General features: G+C 38.0%; 3 protein-coding genes across 3 annotated transcripts in view; all 3 read right to left on the reverse strand.

The window, feature by feature from the left end:
* The window catches only part of LOC106089730 (uncharacterized), a 122,859-nt gene extending 117,647 nt beyond the window's left edge, over nucleotides 1-5,212 (reverse strand). The window contains exon 1 of the mRNA XM_059366848.1: nucleotides 4,973-5,212. Within this exon, the coding sequence (XP_059222831.1) occupies nucleotides 4,973-5,017 (45 nt within the window). The 5' untranslated portion in view covers nucleotides 5,018-5,212. The remainder of the gene's footprint in view (nucleotides 1-4,972) is intronic.
* Nucleotides 5,213-9,873: 4,661 nt separating this feature from the next.
* Nucleotides 9,874-11,262, reverse strand: LOC106082706 (micronuclear linker histone polyprotein-like). Its single transcript, XM_013245382.2, has 3 exons — nucleotides 11,188-11,262; nucleotides 10,881-11,099; nucleotides 9,874-10,824 (listed from the first exon to the last, which is right to left on the reverse strand). Exons 2-3 carry the CDS (start codon nucleotides 11,067-11,069, stop codon nucleotides 9,874-9,876), a joined length of 1,140 nt encoding a protein of 379 aa, XP_013100836.2. The 5' UTR covers nucleotides 11,070-11,099; nucleotides 11,188-11,262.
* Nucleotides 11,263-11,632: 370 nt separating this feature from the next.
* On the reverse strand, nucleotides 11,633-26,417 carry LOC106092406 (pickpocket protein 11). The gene is made up of 6 exons (XM_059367374.1): nucleotides 26,317-26,417; nucleotides 16,440-16,742; nucleotides 15,922-16,379; nucleotides 15,673-15,853; nucleotides 11,882-11,994; nucleotides 11,633-11,818 (listed from the first exon to the last, which is right to left on the reverse strand). Exons 1-6 carry the CDS (start codon nucleotides 26,415-26,417, stop codon nucleotides 11,694-11,696), a joined length of 1,281 nt encoding a protein of 426 aa, XP_059223357.1. The 3' UTR covers nucleotides 11,633-11,693.
* Nucleotides 26,418-27,435: the final 1,018 nt, after the last annotated feature.

The following is a 27,435-nucleotide window of genomic DNA, read 5'->3' on the forward strand; positions in this document are numbered from 1 at the left end:
TGCTGATGGTACGAGTATACTAAATATTTTTGCATAAATTAAAGAAACCACTGAACCACTAGGTCTCAAAAGAAATATTCATATGGCCAAAGAAAATTTCTATATATGGGTTAATTAATTGACCAGCATACCTAACTTGTGTGGTGGTAAAAATAAACTTTTATTTCGAAATATGGAAGAATTGTATTATAGAAAGACGATCTAGTTCCCACAGTGCTACCTACCGTTGTCTTTTAGTCTTGAGTGGGCGTAATCTGTGTTGTGCTAATTGGGATGAAAATTCAGACTACCTAATTTTTGTTTTAAAAAAAAAATGTGAATGTCCATAACGAGAAAAAAGTTAATACTTTCTATTTCATATTATCTATTTAAAATTTGTTTAGACTGATTGGGGATTGGTGGGTATACTAATTTCGTCATTCTGTTTGTACACATCGAAACATTGGTGTAAAACAGATGGAAAGCATACAAAAATATGAAACGTTTGAGACATTTTTACGAGAACCAAAATACTTTCATTACGAAGTTTTTCTGTTATTGTTACTATGTAACGTTTCGCTTCTACATATCAAACTTTAGCCATAAACGTAGAATTATTGAATGTAACTAACTTTGTTTATTGTAAACACTTTAGCAACTTCGCCAACGATAAAAGTATCTTTCTTTTGTTGTAAAACCAAAAAGTCTTTAATTGCAAAAGTGCTGCGTTAGCTGCAATTCGTGTACCGAACCAATAATTATTCTCTTAAGTTTCTCCTATTAGAGAGAACGGGTGAGTATATGAGCGTATTGACCAGTGGTTGGCAAAAATACTCACTGTATAACATAACTTTGTACGTATTGGGTTGCTCAAAAAGTAATTGCGGATTTTTCATATAGTCGGCGTTGACAAATTTTTTCACAGCTTGTGACTCTGTAATTGCATTCTTTCTTCTGTCAGTTATCAGCTATTATTTTTAGCGCATTTACTTTCTTTTAAAAAATCCGCAATTACTTTTTAGGCAACCCAATACACTAGAAAATAATCCCAATTTTTTTTTCCTTTTTTGTTTTGTCTGAGCAAAGAGCAGTCAGCGTATTGAGTAGCTCGGACGAGTGCGGATAGTAATTTTAAGCGCTCGACTTAAAAATGCTGGTGTGTCCAATGACAAAAATCATTAGAGCAACAAACAAATGGCTGCCAGGTACAAGGAAGCACAAAAAAATTCGAAGGCACATACATTGTTTCGACTCAAAAATGCTGGTATGTCCAATGACAAAAATCAATAGAGCAACACACAAATGGCTGCCAGGTACAAGAAAGCACAAAAAAAAATTCGAAGAGGATCTAGCCATGTCCGACCGTCTGTCTGTGGAAATAACGCTACAGTCTTTAAAAATAGATAAATTGAGCTGGAACTTTGCTCAGATTATTTGTTTTTATCCGATTTCGCCAAAATTTGGGACAGTGGATTGTGTAAGGCCCTTAGATATCCTCCTTCAATTTGACCCAGATCGGTTCAGATTTGGATATAGCTGCCATATAGACCGATCTCTCGGTTTTAGGTTTTGGGGCCATAAAAGGCGCATTTATTGTCCGATTTTGGGGCAGTTCGTTGTGTTAGGCTCTTCGACTTTTTCTGCAACTTGACCAAAATCGGTCCAGATTTGGATATAGCTACCATGTAGACCGATATATCGATTTAAAGTCTTGGCTCCATAAAAGGCGCATGTATAATCCGATATCACTGAAATTTGACATAGTGACTTATATTAGGCTTTTCGACATCCGTGTTGTATATGGTTCAGATCGGTTAATTTTTAGATATAGCTACTAAAAAGACCAATATTTGGTTATACACAATTGAACAATAAGTTGCACTTATTAGTATTTGGTATTATTATTATAGTATTTGGTTGAACATAGTGTTTTAAAAAAGGAATCGCGGAAAACATAGTACCAACCATTAAAAGAAAATTTCAGTAAAATTTTGTCTTTAGAGCAAATTGCATTAAAATATTTTCTTTGAAGAAAATTTCATTGAAATTTTGTTTAAACAGAAAATTTCATTAAAATGTTTTCTTTAAAATAACAATGTCGAAGTAGCCCGGCATAGTTGGCCTATTTTCCCTTTAGAGAACTTTTCATTGCAAATTTGTCTCTAGAAAGAATTTCATTCAAATTTTGTCTTTAGACAACATTAAATTTCATTCATGGAAATATCTAGTGGTGGAAGGCACCTCGAAACTTGGTGTCAGAGATTTTAAAATGATCGCAGAAGATCAAGGCGCTAGAAACGCTATTCTATGTTAGGCTAGAGGAACAAATGCTCTGTCATAGACAGCTAAAGTAATGAGATTCAGCCCGGCCGTACTTAGTACGCTTTTATTTATTTTTTTTAATTATATTTTAACAATGATATGTATTTCATTTATTTTTGTTTTCCTATTGTGTAATTTTATGCAAAGTTTAAAGATTTCACATACTCCACCATTTATTTTTAACTTTTTATGTTCATATACTCCCATTATGTAATGAGATAAATTTTAAAAATTCAAAAAAAAAAGAAACAATAATATAAATTTTGGCTAACATTTGGAGAAAATAATAAGGGCTTGTAAAGGCTACATTTATTTGCATGTTTACCTGTAGCTCCCAAGAAAAAAAATACTTCATATGGTTGACTGAACAACGTATGGCATGGTTAAATACAAACCAAATATTACATTATTTAAGTCACTATTCATTTAGCTGATGGTTATATTGTTTATAGCATTATTTATGTAATTTTGAATAAAACTTATATATAAGTTAGGTTGAGAAAGCACCTCACCCAAAAGGTTAAAACACGCCAAGCGAAGGAAATGTATCGGAAGAAAAGGAGAGAGGAGAAAAGTCTATTTCGCAGTTTTACAGAAATTGAGGAAAGTGGGTGCAAGCGAATCCAGATGTACAGGAGTCCGTATTACGGAAATTTTCCGATGGCTTTGTTATAGGCACATCCTACTGCAGAGATAGAGAAGGAAATCTGATGATGTTATAGAATGTATACCGCCTAGTCAGAAAAAGTTTAGCTTAGCAGTATTTCTACTGAAAAGCAATAAGACAGCAGGAGCCGATGGATTGCCAGTTGACGCGTTTGCGCGATCTGGCTAGTATAACGCATACCCGCCACCACTATAAAAGGGTCTTATCAAAAATCCACTAGTAAGCCATGAAAGTTGAAAACTATAACTTTAAAACAGTCAGCACCGTCATAAACGAAACAAATGACGTAGTGTGATAAAGATCGGAAAAACTAATTAAAAAATTTGCCGTTTGAGAATGAGTATAGATATCTCTTTCAAGTTTCGAATAGTAAGAGCTGAGTTGTTAATGAGAACAAGTGCAAAATTTCAAAAGTTGATCACCTCGGATTTTCGAAAATTTTTTCGGGATTTTACATTTTTTCTGAATTTTTCACATAAAAGTGTGCTTTAAAAACGAAAAATAAATACTGCTCGATTACCTTTTCAGAAATATAACCAAAATAAACACTATGCGAAAATGTTATCTACACTCAACCAAATTTGTTATTCAAAATAGCAAAAATGTTTGGTAAAACAGCAGTTGTTGTCTGCTGAAAATACGAAAGCAGACATTACTGCTGTTTCAGCAAACATAGGGCTGCCGTATTAGGAAACATTTCGTACTGCTATTTCAACTAACAAAATCTGCCGTTTTAAATACAAAAGTCTGCTGAAAAAAAAATTTATGCTCCTTTTTATGGTTGCCTGTCAGTTGTTTTGATTACTTTGGGCATTTTTTAGAATTTTTTGAAAAATTTTGTTGGAGGAGACGATTTTAATTTGTGGAAGTGTCCGACCCCCCCAATTTCACTGGGGGCCAAACTCTACCATAAAAGTCGGTTCAGCAGTTTTTGAGTCCACTCGAACAAACAAAGCGCAACTCTTTCATTTTTATACCCACATCCATAGGATGCGGGTATACTAATCTAGTCTCTCCGTTTGTAACACCTGGAAATATTGATCTGCGACCCATAAAGTATATATATTCTGGATCGTCTCGACATTCTGAGCCGACCTAGCGATGTCCGTCCGTCCGACTGTCGAAACGATCGAACGCGACAAGCTAGCCGTTTGAAATTTTGCACAGATACTTACTATTTATGCAGGTCGTTGGGGGGCCATATCGGTTGAGATGTGAATATAGCTTCCATATAAACCGATCTCCCGATTTGACTTCTTCTGGAAGCCACAATCTTTGTCCGAATTGGGTGAAATTTTGCATGTAGTTTTCTGTTATGAATTTCAACAACAACCTGGTACAGCTTCCATATAAACCGATTTGACTTCTTGAGTCCTTACAAGCCGCAATTTTGAAAACGGTGGTCTTTTGCTAGATCGTTTTAGAGTTTTACGACAATCAAGAATATATACTTCATAGGGTCGGAATTGGTTATTTCGATGTATTGCAAACGGAATGACTAAATGAATACACCCCCATCCTTTGGTGGTGGGTATAAAATATATTAAAGCATCCTTTTTAACACTGAATAACACAATCATCGAGATGTACAAGCACATACGTTTTATTAATGAATATCGTAATCGCATAGGTATCCCCATAATTAATGAATTCAAGTCATGCCATTCACAACAAACAGCTGCAAGCCAATATGGTTCAAAATCATGACTAAAGTCTACACACAGGGCGTTCGCTATGCATATGCGACTAACTCACGTTAGAAGCAGGTAAACGAAACCAGGCTTTTTTTTATGACTAGCAAATCGCCTAAATGACGCCATTAAGTAAAGCAAAACACAAGGCTGTTATCACCATGATCATTGACTGGAATTAGGTGCTTACAATCCAGGCCCAAATACTGGCAAACCGATTTGAATGCAATACCTACTAGGCCGTCCATTAAAAAGTGAATTGTGCAATGGGAGCAAACTACAAAGAAACAGAAAAACTGAATTAAGAACTTACCTTGCTGCAATAGTATATATCCGACATGTTGGGTGGTTGAGTCATTCCAATAAATAGTTGAGCATTAAATTTTAAATTACAAAAAAGTTAATTTTTAAACAGGTCACCACTATAAGTAATTTGTTTTTTTTTTTTTTTTTGGTTTTATTTTAACTTTTTCACTTTTTTGCAGCCAGTGATCTTGAAAATGCGCTGAAGAATGCAAAACTAGAAATTCAATGTTGTTCTTTTGTTTTTCTTTTCTTTTAGCTTCCGTCAAGGGCCTTCTTAAGGTAAGAGAAAATTATTATAAATATTTGAGACTTTTTTTCAATAAATAGGTTTTTTATTTTCTTGTGATATTTATTTAAACTTTCTTTATATTTGTTTAACTTTTCTTTTTATTTGTTTTGTTTTTGGTTTCTGGAGTCTTTCCAAAGTTTTCTCGCGCCAGAATTTCCGCCTTGAGTTGCAGCAATGCATCAACGGGATCGGTAGGCGGTGTAAAGATGTTTTTTTTTTTAAGACAACTTTCTACTTCAGCGGTGGCGCAACTTGGTTGTTTTTTTTCTTTAAAGCCCAAAAAGAAAAACGTCGCTTATTTTAGTCAAACCTCTGTAAAACACTCACACTCACACACACACTATACACAAGTAAACAAAAGCTACTGCAACTTTCCAGCCTTCACTGCAGTTCATAAACACACAAACGACTGATCATATGAGGACTGACACGCATGCGCAGATACACTGCTCGCTATTGCTGCTGCACCAAACTTTTGTTTTATTTTTTTCCGTTTTTCGTACGATGCAGTTTTTTTTCTTATTGCCTATGGCTGGCTTTCGTTAAATTTTGTTGTGGTTATTTTGCAGCCGTTTATTATCATGTTCTGCTGCAATTTAGTTGGCTGGCTAGCTAAAATGGTTGAGTTGACTGCTTAGTTTGGTTATTTGTTTGTTGTTAGCTGCAGGCCCGCTTTGTTGTTATGCTGGCTTTTAATGACGCGCTGATGTTTTGAAAATCGTGTGACCACACCACAAATACTTCTCACATTACCAGGTACTGCGACTGCGACGTAGCAAAAGTTGTGCGAGCTTCTCACAACTAGACAGAGAGTGAGAGAGAGGGGGGTTGACTGCAATAGACTACTAAGCCACTACTTCTTCATGCTTTTAGACGACGACGACGACGACAATGTTAAATGTGAAGCAAGTAAAATGTCAACAGCATTGGCTGCATTCATTCAATTCAGCCAAGGAAACCACAAATAAATCGAGTCGGGCTTACTCGACTAACGTCACAACGTTTGAAATCAAAACAAAAAGAAATCTCCAACTTGACTTCTTAACGGACGTTCACTATGCATTTGTAAGAGACTACTTTGTTCGTTGTTTTGCTAGTACCGCTTCACAAGCACACACACAAATTGATTCTCTCAAATGTCTACCAAACTCTTTCTCTCTTTAGAAAGGCTTACAATAACAAAAACAAAACAACACGAGTATGTTTATAACTCCTTGCCGTTGATGTAAAACCAATGGTTATTGGATCTTATGGATGTTGTACGGCTGACGTTTGTTTACCACCTAAAACACAACAAACACTGTAACTATACGAAATTTGCCGAAGTTCGCTTTATTTCTTCGCTGTTCGTTTTTCGAGACACCGTTAAGCACAACCGTCTATGAGCCAAGTTAAAATGGTACTGAAGGCAAGCAAATGTTATAGCCTAAGATGGGCTTAATGCTTAATATCTGCTTGCTTGCTCTGTCCATCTCAAGTCTTCGTTGAGAAAGAAACCAAAAGATAACGGCAACTTTGACAGCCAAACCAAGCAAGAGCATTTACTCTCTGTGATGTTGGGAAAAAGATAAATTTTAGATAATGCGAATGGTTTTTGGCTGTAATAAAAACTTACAATTGAAGTAGAACAGAAAATCAAAATTAATGAAACTATTACGAGGTCCGAACAAAAAATAACCGTTATTTGATTTTTGTTTCAAAAATTATTTATTTATTTAACAATAACTAACATGTTCGTTTCAAAGTAATACTAACGACAGGAAACTGAATTGGAAGTGCCACATTCAGGAGCGTACTGAGAAGGCTCACAGATGTTGGGCACAATGTAGACGGGCCGTAGGCTCGAAATGGGGCCTGAATCCTAGGATAGTACACTGGTTCTACAGGAGCGTGATTAGACCAATACTTACTTAGGCCTCAGTAGTTTGGTGGACTGCTATGTGGCATGGGGCGGATTAGTGTCTGGACCCTCTTTTCAACCTAACCTTACCTAATACTAACGGCGACATGTCTTAACGCCCAAGGGTCATAAGCCCTAAAATCAATTTTGGATTTTAGATAGGAAGCAAAGCTAAGCGTTAGGGTCAGTAACCCTATAGGAGAAAGCAAGTACGCACAGTGAGAGAAAATCAAAAAAAAAAAAAACTGATAAAAAATATTCTATTGAATGGGTAGAGATATATCTTAGAAATTTGAAATGGTTAGAGCTGAGGTGTTATCGAGAACGTGTGCAGAAATAAAAGAATTTTCACAATCTGACCACAAATGAAGATTTGGAAGCCCAAACAATTTTCTAAATGCCAAGGTGACCAACTTAAGGGACCTGCCACCTAGTGCCTTGAAATTTTGCACACGATCCGATAACGCCTCAGCTCTACCCATTCCTAATTTTAAAGAAATATCTCTACACATTCTCACACGGTATATTTTTAATTACTTTTTTCCATTTTCTCCCACGCTGGAAAAACTTAGAAAAGAAAAACTCCCACGTTGAAAAAAACTAAGATAATGTTTAAGACGTCCTTAAACAATTTAAGGACCATGGAATGCGAATCTGCACCTGGAAAGTCTGAACTCCATACAGGGATGCTGGAGTACAAGATCGACCTTTTCCCCTTAGGATGTTGGATGCTAGTTTTCAGACGTTCAACGTCATAGGCGGACTTGCTAACCTCTGCGCTTGGGTTGCCTCGCTCAAGAATAACGGTTAAAAAAACTCATGTGATTCTCTGGTAGCCACCGTAGCGCATAGTTTAACATATTCGCCTATGATCCCCTAATGCCGGCGACATTTGTGAGGAACTATGTCATTGCCAACTATGCAACCATGTACAATAGAAACTTCTGCACTTCTCGCACTGCGGCACGCCTTTCGGACTCGGCTATAAAAAGAAGGCCCCTTATCATTGAGGTTAAACTTGAATCGGACAGCACTTATTGATATGTGAGAAGTTTGCCACTGCTCCTTAATGAAATGTTCATAGGAAAATTTGCAATTCAATTTACTCGCGAGTCGTGATCTTCTAGTGAATCGTGATAAGTGTTGATTTGTTCACTCACTCACGACAATTCACATCTCGAGCGCAAACCTTTAGTATTAATGCCATGTCTGGTGGCCTGCGATGTAGTACCTGTCGCATATGCGCCATCTGGATATGTTGGCCTTTAGATTTTTAAATTTTACTTAAAGTACTGGAGGCCACCGTAGCGCAGAGGTTAGCATGTCCGCCTAAGACGCCGAACGCCTCAGTTTGAATTTTAGCAAGGACATCAGACAATTTTTCAGCGGTGGTTATGTAATGTAAGAACTTCCTTTCAAAACGGTGTCGACTTGCGACACGCCATTCCGATTCGGTTATAAAAAGGAGGTACCTTATCATTGTGCTTAAATTTTAATGCCACAGTTCGCCCCTGTTCCTTAAAGGATAATTCATATGTAAATTTTCTGTGCATAAAGTACAACTATAACCTATAATACGATATGGTGTTGTGGTCTGTTGGACATCGCTTCGTAAGTACACCGACTGTTCAACACTCAGCCGGATCCAAAGGCTGACTTGTGTGTGTACCACAGCCAAACTTAGGATGACACCTTCTGATGCACTGAATTTAATATTATCTGGACATTGGTGCAAGACAAATTGCTGCGGCCACTGCTGTGAGGCTAAGGGAGCTTCATACCTGGTCATCGGCGCAGCTATAACTGACACCTTGATACAATGCTAGATATTCCAGCTAGTGTGTCTAGGACCATGCTTGAACCTCTGTTTGATCAAAAGTACTGTACCTATTCCAGATAGAACCGATTGGACCTATAATATTCCAGGTAATAAAAGGTACATGGACTTCTATACGGATGGTTCCAGACTAGACGAATTCGTGGGCTTTGGAGTGTATTCTGAAGAACTAGTCATATCGAGGAGTTTACCCAAACACTGTTGTATCAGCGGAAATCCTTGTAATTAAAGAAGTTGTGGAATTAAAGAAGTTGTCATAACGTCGACTGACTTAAATGTCTCCTCAGGCAACCAAACAGCAATTAAATCCCTGGAGAACGGGGTTTCTGAATACAAAAACCGCCATCGGCTTTTGCAGATCTCCTAACAATATGGCTGAACAGTTTAAATTCAAATATGGTTACTTGACGCGCTTCAGCGTTATCTCAGGGCATTGTAGAGCATACGAGCTTGCGATACCAGAAACCGCTTTACACTTTCCATGAGAACTAGAAACTGTGGGTATGCCTCTAGCGACATGTAAGCTAAGCTTTCAGGAAGGCGCCCGAATGACAGATGGTTGCGAATTTAGACTTCTTGTCGTTGGCTAGACGTCTCAGTCATTATGTCCGTCATGGCAGGTCACTATCTGATCGGAAAACTTGCTGATAGACTGAAGGTTGCAAGTAACGACTTCTGCAGAAGCTGGAAGGATGCCGAGCAAGAGGAGACTATGGAGCATTATTTTTCAGGATTTTTATTAGTTCATTTAAAGTAATTTATTACTTTTAAGGAAAAACATTTACATTACATAGATTTATATGTACGGTGATAAGTGGCAACCTTGGAGACCATTGGCTCACTCAGACGTCGGTTATCTGGTTAATTTTATGCCGTGACAGTCTAAGTTAAAGCAAGACCACTATGGTCAACATTAGAGCGTATGGTAGGATTTTTTATAAGAGATCCAGTCCCCGAACGAGAGCCAGGGCACGAACGAGTTCCATGGAGTGAGTGAGAGCCAGAGCCAGAACCAGAGCTCAAACGCCTGCCGGCAGTTGTTCTCTGGTGGCTTTGGCGTTTTTTACTTTTTGAACTACCGGTTATCGTTTCCATTTCGTTTCCAGAAGGGACAGAAGCAAGTTGACCACTTTTGCTACGAGTACTCATACGTCGTGAACTGAAACGTTTTGTAGTTGGTGATGGCCAACCTGATGCCTGAGGAACATGATGCAGGAAGGAACTTTCAGAAATCTTTAATGCGGCTGCCCGTTTCTGCGACAACGATCTACTGCGTGCAAAAGTGCTATCGTTTACAGCTGATTTATCTGATTGTTTTCGCTGAGAAGATTTATTACGCTTAGAACCACGACGTGATTGTGGACGACTTGCAGTATGTGAAGGCGATTTGGAGGTAGTTTGCCTAGAAATTCTTGCACGTCTGGCGATTGTACTTGCTATTGCAGAAGATTTACTCTCTCTTTTGAGCGATGCAGATCTAATACGTTCAGATGATGCACTAATGCGATTACCAGATTTTTTAGAAATACTGTGCCGTGCGCGAGAACCTGGATTTGAACGAGAGCGAGTACGTGAAGCAGAGCTATTTCGTGAACGAGAGCCAAGACGTGAACCTGAGTTAGGACGTGCTCTAGAGCTAGAGCGTAAACGAGTGCGTGAACGTTTTGTGCTGTTTGAAGTTATTGTTGATGCATTTCTTCTGCGTTTTCTAGCACGTCGGGCAATCGAACTTCCAAGTACAGGAGATTTGTTCACCCTTTTTCTGGATTGGGATTTTGATCTTCCTAGACTAGATGATGCTCTGCTACTATCACGCTTTGATACTAAACAACCCTACAATTTTTACGCAATAAACTTCAATAACTCCCCCGTGATTCACAAACTCTTACCATTTGTGTATATTGGTTCTTCTCTTTTTCCGATAGTTTATGCCATTCTTCAGTGCCACGTCTAACCGCTTCCGTTGAAGTTAATCCAAAATGTTTCTTACGATACTCTCGCAAAAAATTCATATATCCACAGCTGCTATTGTTTGTTTGCTCTTTTGCACCTGATCTTTTCCCACGTCGGAAAGGCATCTTCTTACTTAGTCAAGGATAATTGTTTTCCTGAATACAAAAATCTTAGATAAGCAGTAAACTAAAATGCTGTTCAAAATTGTGGAATTTTATATGCATTTTTTTAATACGAACTTACAGATTTTTTGTATTATAATGTATGTAAATATGATATTTTTACTACAAAATTTTTTTCCAGAATTTTTTAATTGTAAATAATAAGAAGATTAGCTCACAGCTGAATGAAAATTTTATAAATTTCCTATAAAAAAATATTTTTTTCAATTGATTTTCTTTGACACGAAGTTTTTTAATTTTTAATTTATTTTAAAAGCAAAAAGAGTCAATGAATCAAAGTTTCTTTAAAGCTGTTACATTGCCTAGATGCATGGCTGGTTTATTTGTGCTTAATTTATATATTCAAACTCAATTCATTTAGGCAAAAATCAGGATTCACTGAATTAGTGAATCCTGGGCAAAAATAAAAAAAGTGGAAAATTATGACGGAACCACCCATCCAAGATGTTGGAGGACGATATTGAGCTGGTCTTTTCTGCAGGGTCTACTTAATTATTTTATTGCGTAGAAGCTATTTGTATGCCAGTTAATTACAAAATGAATATCCTATGGCGGTTGGTGTAATATTTATCTTCTTAAAGCTCGAAATTTTAGATAATTCTCCACTAAACGTACGATTCCAAAGTAAATAATTTCAAAACCACTTATCAGAGAGCAGCCCATGGAGATACCAATCACACCTCCAATATTTGCTAATAATAAAAATAACACAATTTATAACAATCATCATTAATAAATGACATATCGAAACTCACATAGGATCTGAAACCAATTATAGAGAACATTCTTCTGATATTTGGTTCCGTATGGTGTATCATAATAGATCTTCACTAAGCTGATATCAGAAGTTAATCTGGGAACAGTTGTGCTGAGAAAAAAAAAGATTTCCAAAAAATTCATTAGATTAATAAAATAAAAAATTAAAATAAAATTAAACCAGTAAAAGCGTGCTAAGTTCGGCCGGGCCGAATCTTATATACCCTCCGAATCTTATATACCATGGATCGCATTTGTCGACTCCTATGCGTGGCATCTCTTTTTAGGCAAGCAAAGAATATCGAATAAGAACTGTTATGTTATAGGAGCTCTATCGTCCGATTTGGACCATAAATGAATACTGAACATTGTAGAAGTCATTGTGCAATATTTCAGTTCATTCGGATAAGAATTGCGCCTTGTAGGGGCTCAAGAAGCAAAATTGGGTGATCGGTTTATATGGGAGCTGTATCAAGCTATAGATAAATTCAGACCAGATGAGACACGTATATTGAAGGACATGAGAGAAGCTGTTGTACAAAATTTCTGCCAAATCGGATGAGAATTGCGCCCTCTAGAGGCTTTAGAGGTAAAGATCTCAGATCGGTTTATATAGTAGCTATATCAAAATATGGACCGATTTGGACCATACTCAGCGCAGTTGTTGAAAGTGATACCAAAACACTGCGTGCAAATTTGCAGTCAAATCGGATGAGAATTGTGCTCTCTAGAGGCTCAAGAAGTCAAGACCCAAGATCGGTTTAAATGACAGCTATATCAAAACATGGACCGGTTTGGACCATACTCAACGCAGTTATTGAAAGTGATACCAAAACACCACGTGCAAAATTTCCGTCAAATCGGACGAGAATTGCGCCCTCTAGAGGCTCAAGAAGTCAAGACCCAATATCGGTTTATATGACAGCTATATCAAAACATTGACGATTTAAACCTTACTTAGCGCAGTTATTGGAAGTGATACCAAAACACCACGTGCAAAATTTCCGTCAAATCGGACGAGAATTGCGCCCTCTAGGGGCTCAAGAAGTCAAGACCCAATATCGGTTTATATGACAGCTATATCAAAACATTGACCGATTTAGCCCACTTACAATCCCAACCGACATACACTAATAAAAAGTATTTGTGCAAAATTTGAAGACCTAGCTTTACTCCTTCGTAAGTTAGAATGCTTTCGAAAGACAGACGGACGGACATGGATAGATCGACTTAAAATGACATGACGATCAAGAATATATATACTTTATGGGGTCTCAGACGCATATTTCGTGGTGTTACAAACAGAATAACGAAATTAGTACACCCCATACTTTGGTGGAGGGTATAAAAATAAATAATATAAATTATTTTAATTTGGAATAATGAGGTTGATCGAAGGTGTATCATTGCAAAGTTTATGATAAATAATGCCTAAAGGAGCCTTTAACCATTTAAGTAAACCGGATCTAATGGAATATTTCAGGCGTTACTACAGGAGGAAACCATCTACCTGGCAGTCCATCTGGTCACTATTTTCACATATACTCCGAAACCCTGTTTGTAGGCAAGGTTGGTATTTATAGCCAAGCCCGGAAAAGCAAGTTACCAAAGGTCTTCAGACATATAAGCCCTACGATATTTCTGTTTAAAACCATGATAAGTTCTGCCGGGTCGAATCTTACATACTCTGCAACATGGATTGCATTTGTCAAGTTCTTGCATGGTATCTCTTTATAGCAAACAAAGAATGATGGATACAAATTATCATGCTATTGGAGCTTTATCATATTATGGACCGATTCGGACCATACTTAGTTTGGATGCTGGAGACCATTGTAGAAGAAACTCATTGTGCAAACTTTCAGCCCAATCGTATAAGATGTAAAATTTGAGAGATCGGGTTAAATGGGAGCTATATCAGATTATGGACCGATTCATTCCATATTTGGCACGTAGGTTTAAGATCATAGGAAAAGTCGTTGTACAAATTTTCAGCCAAATTGGATATTTATGGCGCCCTCTGGAGACCCAAAAAGCATAATTGGAATATTGGTTTACATGGGAGCTATATCAGGTTATGAACCGATTTAGACCATACTTGGCATAGCTGTTGGACGAAAAAAAACAATTCAAGCAATTTTTCAACCCTATCGGATAATAATTGGGGACTCTAGGGGCTACAGAAATCAAGATCCGAAATAGATTTATATGGCAGCTAGATAAGCTTAGGAAACGATTTCAACCATACTTAGATCTTGCTCTGGCCTCACTTCACTACGGGAGAATAGTCATACTGGATCGTAGTGTATCGTTCTTGCAGTTAAACTGCAACGGACTTCGTGGCAAGATCGATGAGATTGTGGATTTCATGAGTCGGTAAGATATATTGGTCGCAACGATCCAGGAGACAAAGTTGACCAACACCTGCAGCTTGCACAGTTGTCACGGATACAATGTGCTACGCAAGGATCCCCATAATTCTCACCATAGACCTACCACCCGACTTCATAACCACTGAGCGCCGGACGTTCATCAATCAGAAGAAGTCCAATTGGGCAGGCTTCAAAAAGTATACCAATCGCCTCTTCAGTAAACTGCCACCCCCCTCGAATGTGTTAGTGGCCCAGAGGAAATTCCGAGACATCATTGCTCGCTATATACCAGCCGGTCGAATACCCCACGTGCGGCGCAGGCATTGGAACTCGCAGACGAGCGTGATGGGATTCGTTGTATGGACCCCACTAATCAGCGTGCTGAATCTGGAAATAAACAGGGTAGTCAACGAACATAAGCGGAATTTGTGGCTGGAGAACTTGGAGCAATGTAAATTAGACACCGGTTTAGGCAAGTTGTGGTCTACTGTTAAGTCACTCTCAGACCCCGGTAGACAGGATAACAGGACCTCAGTCACTTTTAGCGAAATAACTGTGACTGATCCGAAGAGATGCGCCAGATTGTTCAATCGCCAATTTATTGTGCAACCCGAGAGTGACAGGGCAAGGAGGAGAGCCATTCGCCGTATTCGTGGTCTCCGAGCCGATGAACAGCCATCACAATTTACCGTGGGCGAAGTTACAAATGTCATCTGTGGCGCCATATCATCTAAGGCGTTGGGCCCCGACGGGTTCTCTACATTGATGTTAAAGAATCTGGATTCATCTGGAGTACCTTACTACTGTCCTCAACCTGTCTTTGAACACTCTTACAGTTCCCGATGTCTGAAAAATGGGCAGAGTGATCCCACTACTGAAGCCTGGAAAGGACCCGTATTTGGGGGAGTCGTACAGACCGATCTCCTTTCTCTCCCGAGCCTCGTAGCAGAATTTCCATTCGCCGAGCATCAACATGGATTTCGAAGACTGCATAGCACAACAACAGCTTTGCAAACCATCACCGTACACATTTGCCGTGGCTTCAATCAGCCCAGACCATGTGATAGGACGGTTCTCGTGGCACTGGACCTATCGAAGACATTCAGCCAACACGTCCCTCTAGAGGCTCAAAATCTAAGATCGGTTTATATGACAGATATATCAAAACATGGACCGATATGACACATTTAGAATCCCAACCGACCTTTCGTCAGACAAACGGACGGACATGGTTAGATCGACTTAAGATATCATGATGATCAAGAATATATATACTAAATGGGGTCTTAGCTCAATATTTCGATATGTTACAAATAAAAATGACGAAGTTAGTATAGCCCCATCCTATGGTGGAAGGTATAAAAACCAAACCTTATGATAGGTTACCCAAAAATTGCTTTATTTTCCATCGAACTTACATGAATTTCATGTTATCCGCAGAATTGAAGACATCCTTGAGATTGCTTTTAGCCTTAAAATAGTCATAGCGATTATAGCTGCACAAGGGTAGACATTTGTCACAACTTAAGGAATCAATCAGCTCAGCCTGTAAATGCTTATTTAGGTTCGTGATGGGAGGACTATAGGTTTGCCAGGTAACTGAAACATACGCAGAGCATTAATACACTTAGTTTGCTATACCATACCATCAGCACATCCAATTTTACTTCTATATCTTTCCAAACACTCCATATGTGCTAATGAACATTGCGTTTGCGAATTATTTGCCTTGCCGTCGTATGCATAAAACGGTATGCAATCACATAAAGATTTAATACTTCTCAGTCGGCAATTGAACAAACACTCGGCCTGGCCATGTATGCCATCCTGATGTTCATTGGGAAAATAGCAGCCACGCTTCTCCACACGATGATCCTGGGTTTCAGTCGTTGTCACCTGGGAGACCAACTTCAAGCGTATTTCAATAGAATCCCCAGCATCGACATGAAATTCTCCAACCTCCCCCGTGGAAGTATCCGCTATGCGTTGATGACCAAATATTTGTACGCTAAAGCCATTGGAACTATCCTCAGAGTAGAAGTAATCCGAAGTAGAGCTATTCAGTAGAAGTATCAAACCCATATCCTTGCCTGTACGATTGACATAGTAATAGTCTTCGGGGGTCCTATTAATTTGAAATTTGGACTTGAGTTTTTATTATTTTTTTATTATGTGCATTTCATACTTATCGTAAAGATAATTAAAGACACAACAATGACCATTGGCAAAAGCCACAGCTTTCAATTCCTCCTCGCACCGTAATGGCTGCCCAGACCAATAACACTCCAATAACAAATCTTGACATTTGGGTGCCAGGCCTTTGAGAACCTCCCTCGCATTGAATGCGTATCCAGTTATGCGATCGAGCCGATTTTGCAGTTCAAGAGCTTCATCAAAATCAACGGAATCAGTGTTGAAAAATCCAGCAAAAAGGCGCAATCTGCGCAACCAAAAATTGGGCATATTGTAATCGAAAAAGCCGCGAGTCCTGTCAAAGAAGTAAAGCCAAAACTTAAAAGTTAAAGAATGTGAAGAAAAAGCAATCCTTGATGTGAAAATCTGATTCCAACGAAATGCATTTATGAACAACCATTTTCAACGAAATTTTCTTTGGATCGTTAATCTTCTTATGAAATCTCTTGTGTCCATTTTGGGATTTGGCGCAGAATAAACCGGTTCCTGTAGTCGGGATTTTCTTTTTAACCGCATTATTATACCCTCCACCATAGGACGGAGGTATACTAATTTCGTCATTCTGTTTGTAATTCCTCGAAATATTCGTCTGATACCCCATAAAGGATATATATTCTTGATCGTCGTGACATTTTATGTCGATCTAGCCATGTCCGTCGGTCCGTCTGTCTGTGCGTCCGTCCGTCTGTATTTCGAAAGCACGCTAACTTTCGAAGGAGTAAAGCTAGCCACTTGAAATTTTGCACAAATACTTCTTAACAGTGTAGGTCGGTTCGGATTGTAAATGGGCCATATCGGTCCATGTTTTGATATAGCTGGCATATAAACCGATCTTGGGTCTTGATTTCTTGAGCCGGTAGAGGAAGCAATTCTTATCCGATTTGCATGACGTGTTTTGTTATGATATCCAACAACTGTGCCAGGTATGGTTTAAATCGGTCCATAACCTGATACAGCTGTCATATAAACCGATCTGGGTACTTGACTTCTTGAGCTTCTCGCAATTCCGATCCGATTTGGCTGAAATTTTGTGTGACATATTTTATTATGACTTTCAACAACTGTGCTAACTCATAACCTGATAAAGCTGCCATATAAACCGATCTTGGATCTTGACTTCTTGAGCAATTATTATCCGATTTGCTTGAAATTTTGTACGACGAGTCCTTTTATGAGCATCAACATACGTGTTTATTATTGTCTGAATCGGTCTATATCCTTATACAGCTGCCATATAAATCGACCTCTCTATTTTACTTATTGAGCCCCCAAAGGTCGCAATTCTTATTCAAATTGACTGACATTTTACACAGTTCTCCAACATATAATTTAATTGTGGTCCGAACCGGACCATGCCTTGATATCGCTCTAATAGCAGAGCAAATCTTTTCTTTATCCTTTTTTTGCCTAAGAAGAGATGCCGGGAAAAGAACTCGACAAATGCGATCCATGGTGGAGGCCGAACTTAGCACGCTTAAGCACATTTTCTGTTATCATTTCCTTTCCTTTGTTTGCCTAAAAAGAGACACCGGGAAGAGAACTCGACAAATGCGAGGGTTTGTAAGATTCGGTGGAGGGTTTGTAAGATTCGGCCCGGCCGAACTTAGCACGCTTTTACTTGTTGCAGGAGCATGTGCCAGTAACAAAACCATCGATTTGATGTTTGATGCTTTGGTAAACTGTCCGGAATACATCATACTGACTCCTGTGCATTTCAATTCACTCGCACTCAAGTCCTTAAATTTCCCTCTACTTTCTGCGGAATAGACGTTTCTCCTCTCTACTTTTCCCCTGATAGTTTTCTTTACGTTGCTACTGATTGCAGGGTTGCTATGTACACCGCATTTTATGCTTCAGTAGCATTTTGAATCCAAGCATTTCGCGGCTTTTTCCATGAAGAGGATACTACCAGAACTCACTGTGCCAAATTTCATCGAAATCGAATGAAAAATTACCAATTTTTTGCTTCAAGACTTTAAGTCTAGAGATCGGTCTATAATCGGCTATATATAACTAAGTTCCGATTTCATGAGATCAGATCAGATCAGGAAAACGAAATCATCAAAAAATTTTGGGAAAATTATTTCATTACCAAAATATCTGAAAAAGTACCCAAATAAATAACCAAAAAAGGTATTTATTGGGTATTTATCGTGTGGTCCCTGGTTACAATCGGGACATACATCTTGCGCGTTGGCATCAATCCTAGCTCTGTAGGAGTTGAGGCGGCTGCATCTGCCGGAACGTAATTGAACCAAAACAACTGCGGTTTGCCGGGGGAGGTCAATTCCTTCAGGTGCAATGGGGGCGGTCGTTCTCCAAAGTTAGCTATTTACCACTTCCTGTATGCCGGTAATGTCAGCTCTGAACTTTTCCAATTCTTCCGCCAGTGAGTATAGCGCACTTTCTCTGTAAAGTGTTCCCGAAATTCCAGATGCAAATTCACAGATCATGGTCCTTAATAAGTTTGCGGTGGTCGTCAACGTTTTTGGCTTTCTTCGTTTTCTCAGAGTAACTCAATTTTCTACAAGTGCGGGTTACCAGCGCCTTAAACCCATGTGGGTTTTTGTTGGAAGCCACTTACTTTAAGATTCGACGCCCGCTTCCTGGCAACAGATTTCGATAATAAGTTCCAACTCGTATGGTGCTCATAATGATCCCGTGCTGGCCGGGATAATCCCTTCAAACATTTCCAATAATGTTCCGCGAATCTTCTACATGAAGGTTATAATAGTGAAAGAGCTCGTCTAAGAATCATAGACGATTCCCCCGTCATGTTCAGTTGTGTCCTCAAGACGACTCTTCTGAAAGAGTGTTCCGCGAATCTTCCATATGAGTTGCTAACGAGTAAATCAGAAGAGTCTTGAAAGATCTTAGAATTGCGCAAGAATCGTGTGGACAAGTAACAAAAGAGTGTTTTGGAATATTTATACAATACTCTTCTATAAGAGTTGCGCATTACTCGCCTGGAGGACAAAACAAAAAGTTGTTTGGAATATTTTTTTATATTGTTCTAAAAGAGTTACGCGTTGCGCGTTATTCGCTTGGAAAACCTAAAAATGCCTATGAAGAAACGTTACATAGAAGAAAAAACTTTAAAAAAATATTCTTATAAAGGTTGGTACTATGTTCGCTTTTCGAATTCTGCTTAGTTTTGTGGAAATTGCCTACTCCTAACAAAACATCGCATAACATATTTCAATACAAGTCCTAAACGCACTAGACATGCAAGTAAAAACAATCGCAAAAAGTTAACTCAGACGATTAATAAACAAATCTTCTGGACGACTATAATGCAATGAGTTGCGTAATAATTGTAATAAGAGACACAGGCAATGGGATGTCCAATGATATCCGAGAAGAGCGTTTCACGACTGATACGGACGATTACTACGCAATGACTACTATTTATCGCGAAGAGTTGCTTAAACCCCCGCAAACGCAATGGATTGTCCTATGATATCCTAAAAGAGTATTTCGCGACTCATACTGAAGAACAATTGCATACAAATCTTCCAGAAGATTATTTTATTCTTGGTGGGGAAGTATGCTCTTCCAAAATTAGGAAAATTTTTTGTAGGGGTTAAGGTAATACAAATTTTATTCCAGCAATACTCACATGTATCCCCTGTGCATTAATAGAATTTTCATGAAAAATTTAGTAATTTAGTCTACTCACATGTTTTCCGAATATTCTTTCATAGCTCTCCGGCTCAATTTGTTTTTACTACATACGGCTATCGATGGAAATGGGACATCCCAAATCGCTTTAACTTGTGGATCCAAAGTGGTCACCGTTGGTTCAGCTAGGAATGAAGTCATGGTGGAAAAACACACATAAATGGCAAATGTTACACCCATAACAATGAACATAAACCAAAAGAGTCTGCAAAATAAAAAAAAAACAGTTCCTTTTGTATTGAACCAATGGTTTCAAACTCAAACATAACTTCTAATAATCAAAAATATTGGAAAAATTTTCAATAAAAAAAAATTATATTGTGTATTGTTGACCTTTTTGATTATAATTTCGTGGATAGTTCGGCTTGAGGTTATGTACAATTATTAACAACAGATGTCGGTGTTTTTTTATTAAATGTTTTATTTTAAATTTTTCCAATATTTCGATTACCGCCGGTAATCTTCATCTTTTTAGTTATCCATTCCCCGATGAAGATTACCGGCGGTAATCGAAATATTGGAAAAATTTTAAATAAAACAATTAAGTAATCAATTTGGTCCAAATTCGACATGGATATTGAGTGGTCTATTAAGTACAAGTCATTGTTCAATTTTGTAGAACCAAATATTGGCCTTTTTGGTAGCCATATCCAAGTATAGACCGATCTAAACCATGACACGGATGTCGAAAAGCCTAACATAAGTCACTGTGTCAAATTTTAGCGAAATCGGAATAAAAATCTGGACCGATCTGGGCTAAATTGAATGTCGGGATGTCGAAGGGCTTAACACAAGTCACTGTTCCAAATATCTCCGAAATCGGACAATAAATGAGCCTTTCATGGCCCCAAAACCTTATATCGAGAGATCGGTCTATATGGCAGCTATTACCAAATCTGGACTGATCAGGGTCAAATTGAAGAAGAATGTTGAAGGGCCTAACACAACTCACTATCCCAAATATCGGCAAAATCGGACAATAAATGCGCCTTTTATGGGCCCAAGACTTTAAATCGAGAGACCGGTCTATATGGCAGCTATATCCAAATCTGGACCAATGTAGTCCATATTGCAGAAAAATAGGGAGGGGCTCAACACAACTCACTGTCTTAAATTTCGGTGATATTGGACAACAAATGCGCCTTCTATGGGCTCAAGACCTTAAATCGAGAGATCGGTCTATATGGCAGCTATATCCAAATCTTGACCGATCTGGGCCAAATTGAAGAAGGTTGTCGACTGGCCTAACACAACTCACTGTCCAAAATTTCAGCAAAATCGGATAATAAATATGGCTTTTATTGGCCTAAGACCCTAAATTGGCGTATCGGTCTACATGGGAGCTATATCAAGATATAGCCCGATATAGCCCATCTTCGAATTTAACCTGCTTATGGACAAAAAAAGAATTTGTGCAAAATTTCAGCTCAATATCTCTATTTTTAAAGATTGTAGCGTGATTTCAACAGACAGATATAGCCCGATATAGCCCATCTTCGAATTTAACCTGCTTATGGACAAAAAAAGAATTTGTGCAAAATTTCAGCTCAATATCTCTATTTTTAAAGATTGTAGCGTGATTTCAACAGACAGAACGGACATGGCTAGATCGTCATAGATTTTTGCGCTGATCAAGAATATATATACTTTATAGGATCGGAAATGAATATTTCAATGTGTTGCAAACGGAATGATAAAAAGAAAAACACCACCTTCAAAATTTCAGACAAATCTAGTTATAATTGGGCCCTCTTGAAGCTCAAAGAGTCAAATTGGGAGATCGGTTTATATGGCAGCTATATCAGTTTATATACCGATTTAAACCATACGTCATACCAAAACGACATATTCAAAATTTCAACCGTATTGGATAAGAATTGCGCCCTCTAGAAGCCTAAGAAGTCAAATCTGGAGATGGGTTTATATGGCGGCTATATCAGGACATGGACTGATATAGACCATAGTGGACATAGTTGTTGGAAGTCAAAATAAAACACTCCATGCAAAGTTCGGCAAAGAATTACGCCCTCTAGATGCTCAAGATGTCAAGACCCAAGATGGGTTTACATGGCAGCTATGCCCGGTTATGGACCGATTTGGACCATACTTAGCACAGTTGTTGAGAGTCATACCAGAACACTTCATGCTAAATTTCAAGACCCAAGATCGGTTTATATGGCAGCTATATCAAAACATGGCCGATCTGGCCCGTTTACAATCCCAACCGACCTACACTAATAAAATTATTTCTACAAAATTTCTAGCGCCTAGCTTTGCTCCTTCAAAAGTTAGCGTGCTTTCGACAGACGGACGGACGGACATGGCTAGATCGACTTAAAATGTCATGACGATCAAGTATATACAAACTTTATGGGGTCTTAAACGCATATTTCGAGGAGTTACAAACGGAACGACGAAATAAGTATATCCTATGGTGGAGGGTATAATGAAATAAAACCCAAAAAAAGTGAAATAACACCGAAGGCAAAAATTAAATATATTCCAAAATTTGAGAGATATTTTTTATTTCAAGGTCAATAATGAAGTAAGTCCCCTAATTAATGAAACTGTTCCCAAAAATTGTTGACTTTTTCACTGCTAAATAAGTGCCAAAATGTATGAAATTTTTTTGGGCTTATTTCTTTCATTGGGGTTTATTTCGTATAGCCATTTGGTTTGTGCTGCTTTATCAAAAGGTCACACTTGTCTTTCTCTAACACATCGTTTAGAGATCCTAATTGAAGGGACATTTCGAACATTTTATGTACTCAATCTTCTTTGGTAGTAAATTGTCAATATTAAATTGTTAAGCGAGTTTGAAGATGATTGATTACTACTAAAGCCTTGTACACACAGAGTCTACTCGAGTGAGGTTTAACCACTGAAATTTTTAATCACCCACTTCTTGTTGTGCTTTCCAAGTGACATGTCTTTGAAAGTGTAAACATTCACGCCCATTGAATGTAGGTAGACCACTTTTTCTTATGATTTTGTCATCAACAATACAAAATGAAGGCGCACTTGATGAGATTTTAATCACTTTCGGAAATTGTAATGCCTTTGATGGATTCCGCTCTTTAATTGTTTCAAAGCTAGTCAGTTGTCCATCATATAGACAAACATGATTGGAAACGTTTTAATGTGATTTCAAATATTTTTATGAAATATTTCCCTAAATGTTAATAAATCCAAAACATTAGAAATAGGCAACGGAATTTAATGCAAATTAACAATTTTCATTCCATAGTTGTTGTAGGAATGAAAGACAATCTGATATATGATTTCGTTTGTAAAACTAAACTAATTTAGTCATTCAGTTGGTAATTCCTCAAAATATTGGTCCGGGACACAGCAAAATATATATATTCTTGATCGTCTTGACATTCTAAGTCGATTTCGCCATGTCCGTCCGTTTGTCTTTCTGTCTGTCTAAAGCGGAAATTTGGCGGAATATTATGATGAGGGTATACTAATTTCAACATTCCGTTTGTAACACTTCGAAATATGCGTCTAAAACCGTCTGTCTGTCAAAAGCACCTTAACTTTCGAGGGAGTAAAGCTAGACGCTAAAAATTTTGCACAACTACTTCTTATTAGTGTAGGTTTGTTGGGATTGTAAATGGGCGAAATTGGTCCATGTTTTGATGTAGCTGCCATATAACCGATCTCCCGAATTGACTTCTGGAGCCTCTAGAGGTCGCAATTCTTATCTAATTTGGCTGAAATTTTGTATATGTCGTTGTGGTATGACTTCCAAAAACTTTGCCAAGTGTGCTCTAAATTAGTTCATTACCTGATAAAATTGCCATATAAACCGGCCTCCCGAGTTGATTCTTGAGCCTCTAGAGGGCGCAAATCTTATCCAATGTAGCTGAAATTTTGCACATATTGTTTTGGTATGACCATAAGGGCGCAATTATTACTCGACTTGCCTAAAATTTTGGAGATTGAATTTTTCTATAACAAGTACGGTCCATATCGGTCAATAACTTGATATAGCTCATATATATTTGAAAAGTCATTCAATGAACTTGAGAAATGCGATCCATGTAGGTGGGTATAGAAGATTCGGCTCTGCCAAATTTGGCACGCTTTCACTTATTTCCATTTATAAAGGGTGATTTTTTAGCTATTATATTTTTGGCAACACTGGTTTAAACAGCTCACGCACATTTCGTGCTTTGTTTCACTATCAAACATCTTCACTTTGGCCTATAATTTAACCATGAATCGTCTTACAAACGAACAACGCTTGCAAATTATTGAATTTTATTATCAAAATGTTAAGGAAGTTCATCGTGCGTTTCTTCCTTCTTTACGAGGAAGCTTATTTTTGACTCAATGAGTAAGTAAATAAGAAGAATTGCCAATTTTGGAGTGAAGATCAGCAAGAAGCATTGCAAGAGCTACCTATGCATCCAGAAAAGTTACAGTTTGATGCGGTTTATAAGCTGGTGGCATCATTGGACCGCACTTCTTCAAAGATGTTGCGAATCGTAACGTAACTGTGAATACGATCCAACTGTGAGATGATATCCAACCAATATTTTTTTTACCAAAATTGCCGCCCAGACAAGCTCATATCTATACAGACAAACTCATATCTATACAGACAAGCCCGCTTCAATTGACGCATTGAAAGACAACATTGAAACATTTATTCGTGAGATACCGGCCGAAATGTTTGGAAGCGTATGCCAAAATTAGACTAAGAGCTGGACCATTTGAGGCGTAGTGTTTATGTGTATTTAGATATATGATTGCTGAAACAGCAGTAATGTCTGCTTTCCCATTTTCAGCAGACAAAAACATATTTTTGCTGTTTTGAATAACAAATTTGGTTAAGTGCATTTTTCTCACTATAAGACGGGAACTACTTTTTTTTGCTTATTTTTCCTCCCACTTTTCGCCGACGTTTGCAAAAAAATTATTATTCCCTTCATAGAAAAATATTTTTTTTAATCGTGATTCGCATGTTTTTAGTGAGTCGTGATTTTTTTTATGAGTCGTGCGTGAATAATATTTTTGTCTCGTGAGCGTGCATGAATGTAAGTCGACATAAAAAAGTCATGCGTGAATAATTCTTTTGTCTCGTGAGAGTGAATAAAAAAATCACTCACGTGCACATCTCTAGTATGTAGTATGTAGTGAATATGAGTATCAGCTGTCTGTAGGTAATTGGGTTGATGTGTCTGGGTCGGAATATTGGATATTTACGGCGTTGGTTCAGCCGAGGCTCGCCCACACGATCTTATGTCTTTGCAGTTTTATGTTGGGTGTGCGGCAACGAAAACCAACCTTACAGTGAACGAGTCGGACCAGAAAATCATTGGAACTGAAGGAACGTAGAAGACAAGTTCGGAAGACGACTGATTACACTCTCTTTTGCCGAAACAGAGTACTCGATAGAGAGTAGTTGGGGTCTTAGACCAAAATAGTACAAAGGATGTTTAGCTGCATCACCGGCATTAAAACCCATAGCCTGGCGAGACATCCAGAAGATGAAAATCGGCAAAACTACCGCCATAACCATAGCCTAGTGGGACATCAAGAAGATGAAAATCGGAAATCTCGCCAGGCTATGGGTTTTAATGCCGGTGATGCAGCATAGCGGCAGGCTAAATGCTTTGCGATGGATTATGTACTAAGAAAGTTCTTTGCAGTTCTTAGTTTTTTGCATACACGGGTGGGTCCAAATATAATGGGGCACTGGGGCAGGGGTATATATTGAATTACTTGGAATTGGAGAGTGATATAGTGTACCATTTTTTGGGCAAATGTCTAAAGAAACAAAATTTTAACCAAAGGAAATATTTCCTTTAAAGTTTGAATTTTGTTCTACAAATCATCAAAGTTAGGAAAATTTTTTTTCAGTGTTCTTATTCTATTTGCCAATAAAATCTCCTTTTATTTTCCAATAAAATCATTGTCGAAATGGTGGCCATAAGTTTTCTCTTAGCGCTTGTAGGTCATAATTTTGGTCTACTGATACTTTTGGGATCGGGGAATGAACTTGGAGAAAATACATATTTCCGCCTTCACATATATTTTCTACAACAAATGAGCTTACAAATATAGCCATTTTTGATTGTAAATTCCGTTGTCTAATCATCAAACTTACATAGAAACTCCACAAGCATCTCTTGTTGCTTACTACGACTGAGTATTGTACCTACCTACCTACCTACCTTTGATACTTTCGCTTTCGTATGTAATACAAAAGGCCAAATCCATTGAGGCTGGTTTTTTGGAAATACTCCACCAATGTCTCCTTCGCAGCCACATACATTATTGAAGATTTTGAAGATGGCATTACGAAAAGTTTATTAAACTTTGACCGTTCGATTGATTGTTACACCGGCGTCGACACAAAAAACAAAACAATGAACAGTAACGCTTGGCAGAAGAAAGTGCATTCACTGATGTCTTTCTCCGCCAGATAAAGAGAGTCAACCACTGCTGCTGCTATTGTCAACCAGTTAATGTTGCTCAATGCCAATGGTCACACCAAATGAGGACTGTCTTCATCACCTGTCTTGTACTTAACCTTTATAACTACGGCACTTTAGGAGTTTCTTTTTGTTTGGTGTTAAGATTTTTATCAGTTGTAATGATTGATAAATAATCAAACCTTTGGCAATGAACGAACTTGAAATGGGCGTATGATGTAAAGCACTGAAAGGTTTCGATGCAATGCATTAATGTACACTCTTCCAAAATCAAACATACAGTGTAGTGTAAAAAATAATAGAAGTGATTACAAATAAATCGTTAGAAATTTTACATCCGTTGTGGGCGAATATAACTCTGGCTTTCGTGTGCTAGTGTACAAGAAAACAAGTTCTAATTTCGAATCATATTGGTTTGCCCAAAAAGTAATTGCGGATTTTAATCTTTAATCAAATATACTTTGTTTACACTTTTTTTCTTAAGGAAGCTAAAAGTAACAGCTGATAACTGACAGAAGAAAGAATGCAATTACAGAGTCACAAGCTGTGAAAAAATTTGTCAACGCCGACTATATGAAAAATCCGCAATTACTTATTGGGCAATCCAATATATACCCTCCACCATGGATCGCATTTGTCGAATTCTTTGCGCGGTATCTCTTTTTAGGCAATCAAAGAATAATGAATAAGAACTGTTATGCGATTGGAGCTGTATCAAGTTATAGTCCGATTCGGACCATAAATGAATTGAATGCTGAACATTGTAGAAGTCATTGTGTAATATTTCAGTCCATTCGGCTTAGAATTGCGCCTTGTGGGGGCTCAAGAAGCAAAATCAGGAGATCGGTTCATAGGGGA

This window comes from Stomoxys calcitrans, chromosome 4 (assembly GCF_963082655.1).
Source record: "Stomoxys calcitrans chromosome 4, idStoCalc2.1, whole genome shotgun sequence".
Lineage (NCBI taxonomy): Eukaryota > Metazoa > Arthropoda > Insecta > Diptera > Muscidae > Stomoxys > Stomoxys calcitrans.

What these genes read in the sequence shown, in the direction of transcription:
- LOC106092406 (XM_059367374.1), bottom strand. Translation starts at nt 26,417, where the DNA reads ATGTATGTGGCTGCGAAGGAGACATTGGTGGAGTATTTCCAAAAAACC. An exon ending in TTTAATTATCTTTACGATAA is followed by an intron (nt 16,380 to 16,439) that starts GTATGAAATGCA and finishes TCAAATTAATAG; the next exon opens with GACCCCCGAAGACTATTACT. An exon ending in GCGGATAACATGAAATTCAT is followed by an intron (nt 11,995 to 15,672) that starts GTAAGTTCGATG and finishes TTTTTTTCTCAG; the next exon opens with CACAACTGTTCCCAGATTAA.
- LOC106082706 (XM_013245382.2), bottom strand. Translation starts at nt 11,069, where the DNA reads ATGCCTTTCCGACGTGGGAAAAGATCAGGTGCAAAAGAGCAAACAAAC. An exon ending in AGAACCAATATACACAAATG is followed by an intron (nt 10,825 to 10,880) that starts GTAAGAGTTTGT and finishes TAAAAATTGTAG; the next exon opens with GGTTGTTTAGTATCAAAGCG.